Source organism: Perca fluviatilis, chromosome 7, assembly GCF_010015445.1.
Source record: "Perca fluviatilis chromosome 7, GENO_Pfluv_1.0, whole genome shotgun sequence".
In the NCBI taxonomy this organism is placed as follows: Eukaryota; Metazoa; Chordata; class Actinopteri; order Perciformes; family Percidae; genus Perca; species Perca fluviatilis.
In genome coordinates, this window is record NC_053118.1 from 3,758,716 (window position 1) to 3,772,338 (window position 13,623).

The 13,623-nt window shown below is 41.0% G+C and overlaps 1 protein-coding gene across 2 annotated transcripts in view; it reads right to left on the reverse strand.

The window, feature by feature from the left end:
• The window catches only part of bckdhb (branched chain keto acid dehydrogenase E1 subunit beta), a 91,235-nt gene that overhangs the window by 68,303 nt on the left and 9,309 nt on the right, over positions 1-13,623 (reverse strand). For both annotated transcript variants that reach the window (XM_039804814.1, XM_039804815.1), the window contains exon 4: positions 7,201-7,334. In XM_039804814.1, coding sequence (XP_039660748.1) covers positions 7,201-7,334 — 134 coding nt within the window. The remainder of the gene's footprint in view (positions 1-7,200; positions 7,335-13,623) is intronic.

The following is a 13,623-nucleotide window of genomic DNA, read 5'->3' on the forward strand; positions in this document are numbered from 1 at the left end:
GGAAAGAGACTTTAGATACAGTATTAGGGGACCACTAAGGCCTATATAAAAGAGACTTTAGATACAGTATTAGGGGACCACTAAGGCCTATATAAAAGAGACTTCGGATACAGTATTAGGGGACCACTAAGGCCTATATAAAAGAGACTTCAGATACAGTACTAGAAAATGCATTTCCTGCAGAAAATGCATGGGAATGCTGAATAGCTGAATTGCTAAAGCTAACTGGATGAATAGCTCAAATCCGTAAGAAGAAGTTGAAGTAGTGAGAATAGTTGAAAAAGTGGAAATCGTTAAAAAGTTCAAAGTTGACGCTAAACTGAATTGTTGGCTATAAAAGTTGAAAAATGACAAAATATGTAGAACATTGTGAGGTCTTTAGCTGAAGCTGAAGAATAGTTGAAACACAGCTCTTACTGACAGTAAGAGGAAAGAAGAAAGAGGACAGAAAGGAAAGAAGAAAGAGGACAGAAAGAGGAAAGAGAGTGAGAGGACAGAAAGAGGAAAGAAGAAAGAGGAAAGAGAACAGAGGACAGAAAGAGGACAGAAAGAGGACAGAAAGAGAGCAAGAGGACAGAAAGAGGACAGAGAACAGAGAGCGAGAGGACAGAAAGAGGAAAGAAAGAGGACAGAAAGAGGAAAGAGAGCGAGGGGACAAAAAGAAGAAAGAGGACAGAAAGAGGAAAGAGGACAGAAAGAGGACAGAAAGAGGAAAGAGAACAGAGAGCGAGAGGACAGAAAGAGGAAAGAAGAGGAAAGAAAGAAGAAAGAGGACAGAAAGAGGACAGAAAGAGGAAAGAGAACAGAGAGCGAGAGGACAGAAAGAGGAAAGAAGAGGAAAGAAAGAAGAAAGAGGACAGAAAGAGGAAAGAAGAGGACAGAAAGAGGAAAGAGGACAGAAAGACGACAGAGGAAAGAGAGCGAGAGGACAGAAAGAGGAAAGAGAACAGAGAGCGAGAGGACAGAATGAGGAAAGAAGAAAGTGGAAAGAAGAAAGAGGACAGAAAGACGACAGAGGAAAGAGAGCGAGAGGACAGAGATGAAAGAGAACAGAGAGCGAGACGATAGAAAGAGGAAAGAAGAAAGAACAGAAAGAGGACAGAAAGAGGAAAGAGAACAGAGAGCGAGAGGACAGAAAGAGGAAAGAGGACAGAAAGAGGAAAGAAAGAAGAAAGAGGAAAGAAGAAAGAGGAAAGAGGACAGAAAGAGGAAAGAAAGAGGAAAGAGAGTGAGAGGACAGAAAGAGGAAAGAGGACAGAAAGAAGAAAGAGGACAGAAAGAGGAAAGACGAAAGAGGACAGAAAGAGAGTAGAGGACAGACAGACAGACAGAGACCAGGACAGAGACCAGGACAGAGAACAGAGACCAGGACAGACAGACAGACAGACAGACCAGAACAAGAGAATAGAACAGAGAAGACAGACAGACAGAAGTGGAAGGCAACAGATCTAGACTACTGTTCATATTACTGGCTGTAGTATCTGTATAGACTACTGTTCATAACTAACTGGATGAATAGCTCAAATCCGTAAGAAGAAGTTGAAATAGTGAGAATAGTTGAAAAAGTGGAAATCGTTAAAAAGTTCAAAGTTGACGCTAAACTGAATTGTTGGCTATAAAAGTTGAAAAATGACAAAATATGTAGAACATTGTGAGGTCTTTAGCTGAAGCAGAAGAATAGTTGAAAAAGTGGAAATTGGTTCAATAAGTATGAATTTCATTGAAAAGTTGAAGAACACCACTAATAAAATATAATATAATATATAATAATAAAATAATTTCTTGAAATACATTTGTAGAAAAGCGGTAAGCTAAACTGTAAAACTGTCAAAAGTGGAAGTTTCAATAAATTGACTAAAAGACTTATTATCAGCCATATCCATTGCATAGAACAAACAAGAGAGGGATAGAGAGGAAAGGAGAGAGAGAGAAAAAAAAGAAAAAAAAAGAGAGAGAGAGAGAGAGAGAGAGAGAGAGGGGGAGGGAAGGAGGGAGAGAGGGAGGGAGAGGAGGGATGGAGAAAGAAGGAAATAGAGAGGGACAGGGAGAGAGAGAGAGAGGGGGATGAGAGAGAGGGGGAGAGAGAGAGGGGGATGAGAGAGGGAAATACAAAGAGAGAGGAGAGAGAGGGAGAGACAAAGAGAGAGAAAGAGGAGAGAGAGAGAGAGGGAAAGAGAGAGAGGTATAGAGAGAGAAAGAGAGAGAGAGGATAGAGAGGGAGAGAGAGAAGCAAAGGGAAAGAAAGAGACAGAGAGAGAGGGAAAGAGAGTGATAGAGAGAGAGAAAGGAAGAGAGGGGGAGGTAGAGACAGGGAGGGAGAAGGAGGGATGGAGAGAGTGAAAGAAAAAGAGAGAGGGATAGAGAGAGAAAGAGAGAGAGAGACGGATAAAGAGAGATAGAGAGGGGGAGCGACAGAAGACAGACAGACAGACCAGAACAAGAGAATAGAACAGAGAAGACAGACTAAAGTTCATATTCCTGCCTGTAGTATCTGGGTGTGTATCTGTTGTCATGGTAACGACTGGCCAGTGAATGTTTGTAGTAGTTGAAGTAGTGAGAGTAGTAGAAAAAGTGGAAATCGTTTTAAGAAGTATGAATTTCATTAAAAAGCTAAAAGTTGACGCTAAACTGAACTGTTGGCTTCAAAAGTTGAAAAATGACAAAATATGTAGAACATTGTGAGGTCTGAGAGGGAGAGACAAAGAGAGAGAAAGAGAAGGAAAGAGAGAGAGGGGGATAGAGAGAGAGAGGGAGAGAGAGGGAAAGAAAGAGATGGAGAGAGAAAGGAAGAGAGGGGGGAAGAGAGGGAGGGAGAAGGAGAGAGAGAGAAAAAGAGAGAGAGAAAGACATAGAGAGAGAGGCAGAGGTAAAGAAAAAGAGACAGAGAGAGAGAGAGAGGGAAAGAGAGAGATGGAGGGAGGGAGAGAGACAGAGAGGGAGGGAAGGAGATAGAGAGGGGGTGAGGGAGACAGAAAAGAAAAAGAAGTAGGGAGAGAGGGATACAGACATATTACTGCCTGTAGTATCTGTATAGACTACTGTTCATATTACTGCCTGTAGTATCTGTATAGACTACTGTTCATATTACTACCTGTAGTATCTGTATAGACTACTGTTCATATTACTGCCTGTAGTATCTGTATAGACTACTGTTCATATTACTGCCTGTAGTATCTGTATAGACTACTGTTCATATTACTACCTGTAGTATCTGTATAGACTACTGTTCATATTACTGCCTGTAGTATCTGTATAGACTACTGTTCATATTACTGCCTGTAGTATCTGTATAGACTACTGTTCATATTACTGCCTGTAGTATCTGTATAGACTACTGTTCATATTACTGCCTGTAGTATCTGGGTGTGTCTGTGAAAGTGTTGTCATGGTAACCAATGGCCAGTGGATATGTTTATAAACATGATTTGATGTCTGTAATCAAGTTGATGAGCAACACCTGCTGAATCTGTCAGCTGTGCTGTGCTTCAGCTATTCAGAGTCCCTGAGAGCGAGCTCTCAAACAAAGCCTCACAGTGGCAAAACGATAACTGCTATCAGTCAAATGACGTGATCCTGAGCAACACAAGGCCTTTGTGAACGTATCGGTATAAAATTTATATGGATAAACGTAAAAATGTGGTCATATCAGCAATTTCAAAAAGTGGTTCGTTCAGTGTTTCGCTGGGAAATATCCAGGAGTTTTAACATTGGAGCCAATGGAGAAAGAAATGGACATCTTGTCATTTGGAAGCTCAACCAGCCAAAAGTAAAAGGCGTATCACAAAACTGAGCAGATTTTCTGAAACTAGACAAAAATACCTACGTTTTGATGTATAAATTGTGTATGACAAGTAGATATTGTGGGCGTGAGAAAAATTTATTGAGAAGGGACAAAGATAATTTTTTCGAAGCTTCACCATCTAGCTATGTTGAACAGCATTCCCACTAATAAGAAGAAGAAGAAGTATATAAAGAACCGAATAACAATAGTTGTTGAACAGCATTCCCACTAATTAGGGGACCACTAAGGCCTATATAAAAGAGACTTCAGATACAGTATTAGGGGACCACTAAGGCCTATATAAAAGAGACTTCAGATACAGTATTAGGGGACCACTAAGGTCTATATAAAAGAGACTTCAGATACAGTATTAGGGGACCACTAAAGCCTATATAAAAGAGACTTCAGATACAGTATTAGGGGACCACTAAGGCCTATATAAAAGAGACTTCAGATACAGTATTAGGGGACCACTAAGGTCTATATAAAAGAGACTTCAGATACAGTATTAGGGGACCACTAAAGCCTATATAAAAGAGACTTCAGATACAGTATTAGGGGACCACTAAGGCCTGTATAAAAGAGACTTCAGATACAGTATTAGGGGACCACTAAGGTCTATATAAAAAGACTTCAGATACAGTATTAGGGGACCACTAAGGCCTATATAAAAGAGATTTCAGATACAGTATTAGGGGACCACTAAGGTCTATATAAAAAGACTTCAGATACAGTATTAGGGGACCACTAAGGCCTATATAAAAGAGACTTCAGATAAAGAATTAGGGGACCACTAAGGCCTGTATAAAAGAGACTTCAGATACAGTATTAGGGGACCACTAAGGTCTATATAAAAGAGACTTCAGATACAGTATTAGGGGACCACTAAGGCCTATATAAAAGACTTCAGATACAGTATTAGGGGACTACTAAGGCCTATATAAAAAAAGACTTCAGATACAGTATTAGGGGACCACTACGGTCTATATAAAAGAGACTTCAGATACAGTATTAGGGGACCACTAAGGTCTATATAAAAGAGACTTCAGATACAGTATTAGGGGACCACTAAGGTCTATATAAAAGAGACTTCAGATACAGTATTAGGGGACCACTAAGGTCTATATAAAAGAGACTTCAGATACAGTATTAGGGGACCACTAAGGCCTATATAAAAGAGACTTCAGATACAGTATAAGGGGACCACTAAGGTCTATATAAAAGAGACTTCAGATACAGTATTAGGGGACCACTAAGGTCTATATAAAAGAGACTTCAGATACAGTATTAGGGGACCACTAAGGCCTATATAAAAGCATCCAAAGAGCACATGTCATGGGACCTTTAAGCTTCACTCCTCTAAGATGGGTGGGTTTTTGTTACGTTACACACAAAGCTAACTGGCTATAGTTAGCCTGTGCGTATGCTAGCGGACATTAGAAAGGTAAACACTGCTCAGAGACTTATTAGGCGACGTGGTCACTCACTACAATGGGCACTTTTTAGAGGCCCATTTACGATATAGAAAGTAAATATACACTGGAATATTTCCGTAAGGGCCGTTTACATATTGACAAATGTTGATAGTAACATGTAAATGCCTGTTTATGGTGAAAATAATCGATTTATTTCAAGATAGCATATTCGCCCCTAAGGGTTACACTGTAGAGTCATCTGACATTGGTATCCAACATGGCGCCCATGACTTGAGTTGGCCAAACTCTGTATATAAAGGGCGCTAGCTGCTAGCATGGCACGCCCTCATCCTCTGCTTCTGACTGGCTAGTATACCTTACCTAGCTACTGTCAGGGCACGCCCTCATACTCTGCTTCTGACTGGCTAGTAGTCCTTACCTAGCTACTGAGCATGTGCGACTCCCAACAAAGATGGAACAGAAGTGCAATGCCTCACTCTGTAGCTAAAACAGAGAGCTCAACACACAGGGTGAAAAGAGGAGCTGCAGCAATGTGCAGTACACTAAAAATATGGTGTTTTTTGAAAATTAAACAAATTCTAAACAACCTCTAAATACAATGATGAACCTGAAAGTGAGCATAATATGAGCATTTTAAGTGTATGCTGGGTTAATCAATTGCAGATCTATTTAGCAAAAAAAGCACCCTAGAAAGTGAATGCTCTCCTTTGTTTTATGAATAAAGACCACACCAGTGGACACTGGATGGAGACTGCATGTGCTGAGCCATTCTCTCTGCTATTCCCCTTAAAGCTTTTAAAAACCTTATTTTATTTTTAACGAGCAAAATCATCTAAAGTGTTTCCTTTTACCTCTTTCTACAGTTTCTCATACTGGGCTTCCTCCAAAAAAGTGTCCCAAGTTTTCCTCCCTGAAACTCAGGTGGGCTGTTAATTCAGCTTTTATGTCTCTCTCAGGTCAGTTTGGACTGCACCATTTTAAGCGAGAGCACAGAAGGAGTTAGGAGGATTTGGTCCACTGTTGCTCTAAATCGCAGGGACTCGCATTCATCTTGTGGAGGGTGAGAAGACACAATATGACACTAGGGTCAGCATGTATGCATGGTTAAATAGCAGCGCTGCCCACTGTCCTGCTCAGCCAATTCTTTAGGAAAGACTCAAGAGTAGATGGACATGGATAAGAGCTCCTTTTGTTTAACAGATTTTCCCCAAATATGAAACAAACATTTTGACTTTGAGGTCTGTATCAAACATCTGCATGCAACAAGGAAATCATACACAAATAAGACGGAGAGAAGAGTGGCTGCCAGGCTAGCAAACATTTTTTTTCCTCATTCCTTCTTTTTTAAGTGTTTCGGAAGATACAGAATTTTGCATCTTTTGCATGGAGGCCTCATCACTCCTGCGCAAATAAAACTCCATATACATAGGGAGTTATCACATTTATAGTACTCAGAGAGTCAAATTGATGCAAACCTAAGATATATTACATAACCATACTCTTTCCATCATTCTTAATATTCTTCAGGTTCAGTGATTCCAATGTGTTTGTTTGTGTGCAACAACGGTGCTATGCACTCTCCGTTGCATACAGCCCTGTAACCTAGCTTTATACTCTTCCTTCCTGCAACAAAGAAATAAGTGGCATAGTGATTTCAAACTATACTTTTCACAAATTAAACCATTCGATTAAAGACATCTGCCACAGCATTTTTCTGGGTTTTTATTACCTTTAAAAGACTGTTTTTACTCTGCGCTAGTCACTCAATGCCTTGGCTAGCCATACACAGTTATTTCCAGGAATAGTTAGGCCACGTAGATGCCATCACTTAGCATGTGAGTGGTACTATGGTGTGGACCCCAGGAAGACTAGCTGTGCTTAAGGGCACAGCTAGTCTTATTTTAGAGACAAAAAGACAAAAAAAACAAACAAACAGCAGATTACTTGATAATGGTAGTAATCGTTAGTCGCAGCTCTAATTACCTGGTCAAAAGCAGGATAGATGTAGTCAGCAAACTGGATCTCAGCGATGGCTGTGGCACCAGCAACAGCTGCACCAATACCAAATCCAACAATCCCCTGCTCACAAAGGGGAGTGTTGAAGACTCTGTCCTTACCTGGGGAAACAGTAGTAGAGAGGAGGAGAAGACTCAGAAGTTTAAGTACTAGTGATGGAAGGCAACGAGGGGCTACTGGGTGAGGGAGCACAACTGTAGAGGGTGCCTAAGGAATAGCAGGGGTTTTCTGATGACACAGCCCATGCCTCACACTTGAGTGATGAGAACACTCTTAAAATGCCATGCAGTCCTAAAATAAATGAAGTGACAAGCTGATGCCTCCTCGGCTGTAGCAAACCAAGCCTGTGATGAACACACAACATATACAGAGTAAAAACTGAAAAAAAACTTCTTCCATTCTCCACCCTATAATCTGAAAAAGAGCCACAAGAGTGGGACTCTAAAATTGGGTTATGAGTGTTATTTTTGCTCTCATCTTTGTGTATTTGCCAATCCAGTCTTTTTCGGTTTTGGTGGGAAATGTGCTTCTCAGCAGTGAAACTCTGCCATGTGCCCTGCTCTGTGCTCACAAAGTTCAATTAGCAACCACAGCACCAAAACCCCTTGGAGGAACAAACAATTAAGAGCTCAAGCTTTTACACCTTGCCATTCGGACTGAAGCCAACCTCAAATATGCAGCTTCATGTGAAAGTGACACTAAGTAACACGTGTGCGTGTGTTGTGTGTGTGTGTGTGTGTGTGTGTGTGTGTGTGCGTTGCGTGTGTGCGTGTGTGTCATCAAAGCAATGGGTAGTAAGTCAATCGAGACATGTAACAATAACAGTGTGTAACAATGAAATGCATCGTTGCGTTGACGTTTGGGCCTCAGTTGTTCACACAAGTCTAGAATGCATATTTAAATAGACATGTTTGGGTAACGTTTATAGCCAGTGCTGCCTGGCACCAACGTCGCTTCCAGTGAAAAAGGCTACACACATCAGTGAGAGGGAGAGCTAGTCGGAGCATAGGGTCAACGTGTGCTGTTGTTTTCAGGGAAACAGCCCTCAGATGCAGCCAGCGGTGGGAGAGCTGGATCTACGAGGAAAATGCATCCGCCTCGTAAAAAGCCTTTCATGTTATGTCCGCCCTGCATTAACCTCTGGTCTGCATAATGCCTTTGAGTGGCAGAGGTGTGCACCACCCCTTTCGGGTAGTGAGAGGGATAAAAACAGCTTTGCGCTCGTCACTGTACACAAGGATGAGATGGAAAATAATGATCCCTCTCCAAAAAGGTCAGCACTTCTGACGTCAATGAAAACAAAAGGCAAAGCCAGCTACTGTGGGGTGGATTTAACACTCCTTGCTATTGAAGAAGAAAAAAATAAAAAAATAAAAAAAATATATACATACATACATACATACATACATACATACATACATACATACATACATACATACATACATACATACATACATACATACATACATACATATATATATATATATATATATACACACACACAAAATGAACTGAAAATGACTTCACCACTATACCATTCTATACCATAATAAAACAAGAAAGAACTGTTGTACAGTTTCTGTACATTTAGTTTTAGAGCATCTGAATTAAGCTGAATACAGATTTGGTTAATGCTACTGGAGAGAAAATAAAGCCTGCAAATTGGTTGTACCCAGGTTTACTGAATGAAAAAATCTATTTGACCCGTATGTTGTAGATTTTTAAATAAATCGAGGGGAAATTGGTTACAACCAGTAACTTTTCTTCTACTCAGCATCAATCTCAGGCATGCTCATAGCCTATTTTATTATAGAAAACAGCTTAATGCTATTGCCATGTCTTTGGTCCTTTCTGTCCCCATAAAGATTTATGTTTAATGTCTGACTGTCAACTGCAGAATCAAACTGGAACTGCCAGTTTCTTTTGAAGGGCAAATCCCCACTAATTGTTAACAGGAAGACACATAAATAACTAACGCAAAGAACTGCAGATGCAGTGCTCTCTGTGGGTTCAAACTTCACAGCAAGTGGCAGTAGCAGCTACATCCCAATACGCCTTTTCTACTGAAGACATTTTGACATGTTACAGCGGGAAAAGCAAAGGCGTAAATAACAAAATTAATGATGGCAGAATCCCATTTAGCTGCTTCAGTTTCAGGGTCCTGGTATTATGCACGCTGGCTCACATTCCCTGATTACTGGGACGCTTGAATACAACAGAGCCATCGTTAATGAGATTAGTAACACCTGTGCTTTTACTGCTATGAAAAAAGGCCTATCAGTGGAACAACCTCAAACATGTCTTTGGCATTTCTGCACTGCAATGTCTTGCTACTTGTCAGCTAACACATATGCCAATTCTGATATCACTATAATAAAATAATATCTGCCTCAACGGCTACCAGCTGGAAAGAATGAATACATAGAGAACACAGCAGCATCAGTAATTCAGAGCTAATTTACCCTATAAAAAATTCCAATAATATACACATTTGAGGCATATCGAAAGAAACACCTGACAAGATAATATAAAATAGTTCAATGGGCCTGAAATACTATTTTTACAATACCTCTGACAAATTCTCAGAAGCAAAAAGTGAACAAGAACATCACAAAGAGGGTTAATAGGCCTTTATTAGGCCTAACTAGTGACATTAACTACCGTCATGGCTCTTCTACATGCAACTGTACCAGTAAGACATGCTTGGAATGGGAGCACCTAATGCAGCCTCTAATAATAATAATAATAATAATAATAATAATAATTAATAATAATATTATTATTATTATTATTATAAATAAATGACTACACGTGTGCTTTTCCTGCTATGACATGTCAAAATGTCTGTCTGCCTGGTATTCCTGTAGCTAAACTATCATACACGGAGTGTTTAATGTACCATTTTAAATGTAAGCAACATTTGAGCAACAGAATCAAAACAGTAGATTCCAAAACAAACTCACAGAAGTGAGCATTGACATGCTATATCAGGTTACTGCGTCACGTTTGCAAGGCTACCTTGCTACAAAGGACAAATAAGTGCCAACGGATCCTTGTGGTCCTCTAGGCGAACAGTGAACAGTAACGTGACCTTGTGAGGGAGGAAGTGGTGAGACGTGTCACAGTCCTCTGCTGCCACCTAGTGGCATAATCATGTAATGCAGGCGGAAGAGCAGTGCTGACTGTTTTTTTTTAAAGGGGTGATAGAATGCAAAACCGATTTAACCTTGTCATAGTTGAAAAACGACAGTTTGGAGGGTAACTAGGACATACATAGAACCTCAAAATCCCATTGACACCTCTTTCCTCTGCAAATCTCACAATTTGAAACTGCTGCTGAAAACGGGCGAATCTCAACTAACCACCGAGTTGACGTCAATTCGGTGGCTCCTCCTCATTTGGCTCTAGTCAGTAGTCTTTGTCACGCCCCAACATTTACATAGGCTACACCAATGACCTGAGGTCAGCTTAGTCTTCTGAATCTAGGTCGCGCAGATCTCTGCTATTCCATTACTAAATTCACTTCTGAGACTTTTTTATGCGAGAAATCAACTATGCAGAGGTCAAATATGGGCCGTTTTACGAAAATTGATGGCTAATTGCAAATTTTGTCCGAATGCGTGTCGCAGTTCAGCAGGAGCTCAGCGGCTAATGTGACAGCGGCCGGTGCTGCCTCGCCGCCCGGCCTGTCCTCCTTCACAGACCCCGGCTCGCTGTGAGCTAGATGGATCTCAGTCACGACCGGAAGCTGGCGGAGCTCCATACACACGCAAAGTCACCGTTTCTGACAGAGCTCCAGGGCCTGCAGCTAGCCGCATTGAATGGATACTAGCAGCTAACGAAACCCCTCTCGTTCACAAAATGCATTAAATAAAAATCGGACACAAGCGTTAGCTTTGTAAGACCTTAGGGTAGCTGTTATATAAGTGGTGTGACAAAATTCAAACTGTAAATATATTATAGTTATGCCGAAAGTGTAGCTAGCTAGCTAGTCGCGATCTTTAGCTACCCATAGGATTGAATGGACACTAGCCGCTAACAAAACCCCTCATGTTCATAAAAATGCATTAAATTGAAATCGGACACAAGCGTTAGCTTTGTAAGACCTTAGGATAGCTGTAATATATGTGGCGTGACGAAATTCAAACTATAAATATACTATAGTTATGCTGGCAGCCGGCCAGCGCCGCGGAGCCCCGGTTATCCAGTAACCCAGAAACGGTGACTTTGCCCTGGGTATGGAGCAAAGTCTCGTCAGACTGTGTGGACCTCCTGAAGTCCAACACGTCTTACCAAATTTGCAATTAGCCATACATTTTCGTAAAATGGCCCATATTTGAGCTTTATATAGTTGATTTCTCGCATAAAAAAGTCTCAGAAGTGAATTTAGTAAAGAAACATTGCAGTGTCTGACATATGAGACCTGCTGTCTCGTCTCCAGTGTATGTGGTTTGCTCAAACAATCAGCGCGCAGCTCATCTAAATATTCATGAGCATACCATATTTGGAAGAAAAGCTCTCGTTCCAAATAGGACCAAAACACAGGGTTGCATAAGGGCCCATAAAATAGCAATCGGGCCATTTTCAGCCCAATCAATGTTACATACCCTATTAGGAGACCTTAAAGCGTAACTCTCGCCAAAATGCATCCTAGGGTACTTTTGTAAATGTACGTGAGTCAAACTTTAGTTTAAAAGCATATTTAGGACCAAATCGCCACTTTTAAGATTCATCATATTCTCGTTTTTGGGTCAAATGGCCTTTTGAATGGGAGTGCTAGGGGCACTCTCATGCTAGTCTCAAAATAGCTATTTTCAAAATATTAATAAGGCTCGACACAACATGAAACTTTGCTTCAAGTATCACCAGGAGCTCTACACCTTAACGCAAGCATTGACAACATTGTTTTTGTACACAGATTTACTAAAAAGAAAGTTTTTGAGCAACTCACCGCAGCTGTTGTTGTTTCCGTCAAAAACAATCGATTTCCGAATGCAACGTAACAGGGAGGACTAAAGACGGAAAGCTCCTAAAGCTTAGTTCCATACAAATGCACGGATATATCGTTGTTTTGTCGTTATTGAAAAACAATATTGACCTTGTAGTTGAAAAAGGAGCCTCATGTGGAGTCCGTTCATTCGCATTCGGATATCGACTCGTTTTGACTGCCAAGGGGGTAGTGGCCGGAAACAACAACAGCTGCGGTGAGTTGCTCAAAACCTTTCTTTTTAGTAAATCTGGGTACACAAACAATGTTGTCAATGCTTGCGTTAAGGTGTAGAGCTCCTGGTGATACTTGAAGCAAAGTTTCATGTTGTGTCGAGCCTTCTTAGTAATAATAGCTATTTTGAGACTAGCATGAGAGTGCCCCTAGCACTCCCATTCAAAAGGCCATTTGACCCGAATAAACGAAATCTTAACAGTGGCGTCGATTCGTCTAAATATGCTTCCAAAAATACCCTAGGATGCATTTGCGAAGAGTTACGCTTTAAAGCGCCCATATTATGCTCATTTTCAGGTTCATAACTGTATTTTAAGGTTGTACCAGAATAGGTTTACATGGTTTAATTTTCTAAAAACACTAGGGGTGGTATGGTTCATGAAAAAACACCCAAACCGCTCGGTTCGCTAGTCTCGGTTCGGAGCGTGTGTGTACCGCACGGTTCGTCAGTACACTGTTAATGTGCACTAACCTCTTACTGCCGTAGTGCCCACTTTCAACACCCATGTTAAAACAGTTACTGGAAATGACGAGCGGGATGGGCGTGACAAACGCAACCCATGGCAGCTGATTGGACGATCGCGTCACATGGGTCTGGCTGGTCCCAAATTTCAAAGCCAGACTGTCATGGCGGCTCGTTCAGAATGTTCAGAATACGATCTCATACTGTACTAAAATAGTTTACCGAAACGTGTTTCTGAAAACATTTTAAGCGAGAAATAGGCCATGCAGTTGCTGAATCTGTCTTCATTTCAGATCGACAAAGGTCAGTTTAAAAGATTTTCATCAGATTTTGAGAGACACCGAGCCGACCGCTCCTCAAGTGGAGTGGGGTGCCGCTGCAGGTCACGTCCATAGACAGTATGGTCACGTCACGTGACCTGCAGAAATGTCCAGTGGGAGAGAGGCTGCCCAGAGCTGGAGGATGCGCCAGCGTCGTTTATAGTCTGGTGTGTGGGAACATTTTGGATTTCACGTTACCTATGATGAAATAAAACAATATAGAACTGCCACTGTGTGCACGTTTTGTGCAACATGCATTCAATATGCTAATTTTAGCTATATGCTGAAGTATATTCTGGAGTGATAAAGAAAAAATAAGAACCGTACTGAACCGAAAACCGTGACCCTAAAACCGTGATACGAACCGAACCGTGGGTTTTGTGAAC